Genomic DNA, 2,627 nt, shown 5'->3' on the forward strand with positions numbered 1-2,627 from the left:
GGGGGTCAGTCCTGCCCGATCGCGCTAAGAGGGGCACGTGGGGTGTTGTGTTTTTGGAAACGCAGAGGAGCGAGCAGTGAGTTCCGCGTGGGAAGTTGTGGGGGGCAGGCGGGGCCAAGGGGGGCTTGGGGTCCGCTCGGCTCTGACGTGAGTTGGTATCAGGGGAGGAGGAGGTGAGAGTGAGGACGCCCGCTGAGCGCGCCGAGCGAGCTAATCCAATTGTATAAACATAACTGGCCACTCAGCACACCCTAGAATGGTTACTTTTTTAAAAAAATTGTCTAGCAGCGGTTCTCAACCTGTGGGTCGCGACCCCTTTGGCTCAGTGGAAAGCGCGTCGGCCTGGGGACTGGAGGGTCCCGGGTTCGACTGCGGGCAAGGGCAGGTACCTCGGTTGCAGGCTCGATCCCCAGCCCTGGTTGGGGCCTGTGTGAAGGCAGTCCATCCATGTCTCTCTCACATCAGTGTTTCTCTCTGTCTCTCCCCCTCCCTTCCACTCTCCCTAAAAACCAATGGGAAGATAGTCTCGGGTGAGGATTAAACAAACAAATAAATGAAAGGGCCCGTGGTTCTCTCTCTCCCTCTGAAGAGCGGCAGGGGGCGGAGACCGGTCCCCCGTGTGGTCAGCTGGGAGAGAAGAACACATGGGCTCCGGGGGCCGTGTGAGGGGAGCTCCTGGGACTGACCCAGGGCAAGTGTCGGGGCCACTCTGCGGCCAAGGGGGACCCCTGTGGCCCCCCTGTCCTGATGACACCCCCTGACTGAGACCCCTCCTGGTGCTGTTCCCACAGAGCTGCCTGGCCTGTAGCCCTTCGCCCCGGCCGAGGAGATGACCAACCAGGTAAGGCTGTGGAGGGAGGCGCAGCAGCGGGGCCCTGGCAGGTGTGGGGGTGGCCAGGCACTGGCTCCCGGCTCCTGCTCTGCTCCTGCTCTGCGTCCGCCCGTGCACAGCGCCAGGGGGAGGAGCTGAAAGAATCTGTGCACAAAAGCAGCAGAGAAACGAAGATCAGCAGAGAAGAGACCTGTGTTTAGGATAAGATCAGGGACAAGGCTAACAGGTCCTCCTGTGGGCTGTGCCCTTAGATATAAGTGCACAAATGAAGCTGCAGCCCTGGCCGGTGTGGCTCAGTGGATGGAGCGTCGGCCTGCGAACTGAAAGGTCCCAGGTTCGATTCCAGTCAAGGGCACATGCCCAGGTTGTGGGCTCGATCCCCAGTGGGGTGTGCAGGAAGGAGGCAGCCGATCCATGATTCTCATCATGGATGTTCCTCTCTCTCTCCCTCTTCCTTCCTCTTTGAAATCAATAAAAATATATTAGTAAGAAAAAAAATGAAGCTGCAGAGTGGACCCGGAGCTTCCTGGTGAGCAGAGCAGGAAAAGCACATTTATTAGTCTCTTATGGGAATGGAGAAGCTACACTTCCTTCTTTAAAAAAAAAAAATATATATATTTTACTGATGAGAGAGGAAGGGAGAGAGAGGGAGAGAGAGAAACATCCATGATGAGAGAGAATCATGGATCGGCTGCCTCCTGCACGACCCACACTGGGGATGGAGCCTGCACCCCGGCCTGTGCCCTTGACCAGGGATGGAACCCTGACCTCCCGGTTCATAGGCCGACGCTCAACCACTGAGCCACGCCGGCCGGGCCAGTTTCTTTAGGAACTAACTGTTCCTGGTGTGACTGCATATCTTGCACGAGCGGGAGTCAGGAGCGTGCAGGTCAGGGTGACAGGAAGTCGCTGCCACCGTGGTGACCGTATCTCCGGGGGCGCGGCGGCTGGTGCTTCGGGGGGGGGGATGCGACAGGTGTGAACTCTGACCTTGGTTTAATGTGGCTCCTGTTCTTTTCAGTACAGCATCCTCTTCAAGCAAGAGCAAGGTGAGCCGCCTGCCCGGCCACTCAGATGCAGCCGGGAAAACGGGTCGTCTCTGGTTCCTTTAGGAATTGTTGTCGTGCCGACCAGACATGCCGTCCCCAGTTTACTCCCTGCAGGGAAGTCAGCAGAGGCGGCCGGACACAGACACTGAAAAGCAAATAACAGCAAGGCAGACAAAGGAGGCAGATAGCAGCCCGGAGGGCTTCCCCGCTGCCGGGGTGGCCCCCACGAGGGGGTGGCCCCCAGAGGCCGCTGCACACGGGGCCGAGGGGGACTCCCGTTAACAGGGGGGTCGGCTTTGAGTCCAGCTCTGCCCCTTCTTAGCTTTGGAGTTCCAGGGAGCTACTTGTCTCTCTCTCTCTCTTTTTAAAAAAAATATTTTAAAAATTGATTGGAGAGAGAGAGAGGGAGAGGGAGGAAGGGAGGGTAGAGAAGCCTCCACTGGCTGCCTCCTGCACGTCCCTACGCAGGACGAGTCCTCAGTCCAGGAATCGGTCCAGTGACCTGGTTCATGGGCCGACACGCACCCCCTGAGCCCCCCCGCCCCCCGGCCGGCACTGCAGGCTCCTCTGGGCCTCTGACTCCTTGTCTGTAACATGAGGTGCCGCTCACAGCGCCTGCTCCGTAGGGTTGTGGTGGCGACGAATGGAGGTGACACTCCAGGGGTTAATGCAGAGCACACGTGCGGCCCAGGCAGCTCGAGGGGCCGCATCAGGCACGCGCTCTGGGGCCTCGCTGTTGGCAGTAA

At 58.9% G+C, this 2,627-nt stretch overlaps 1 protein-coding gene across 1 annotated transcript in view; it reads left to right on the forward strand.

Annotated features, from left to right (window-relative positions):
• WDR61 (WD repeat domain 61) overlaps positions 1-2,627 on the forward strand; it is a 20,382-nt gene continuing 17,755 nt past the window's right edge. The window contains 3 exon segments of the mRNA XM_005874439.2: positions 1-76; positions 792-841; positions 1,854-1,881. Of these exon segments, the coding sequence (XP_005874501.1) occupies positions 830-841; positions 1,854-1,881 (40 nt within the window). The 5' untranslated portion in view covers positions 1-76; positions 792-829.

The sequence above is a fragment of the Myotis brandtii genome, unplaced genomic scaffold, assembly GCF_000412655.1.
Source record: "Myotis brandtii unplaced genomic scaffold, ASM41265v1 scaffold439, whole genome shotgun sequence".
NCBI classification, from domain to species: domain Eukaryota; kingdom Metazoa; phylum Chordata; class Mammalia; order Chiroptera; family Vespertilionidae; genus Myotis; species Myotis brandtii.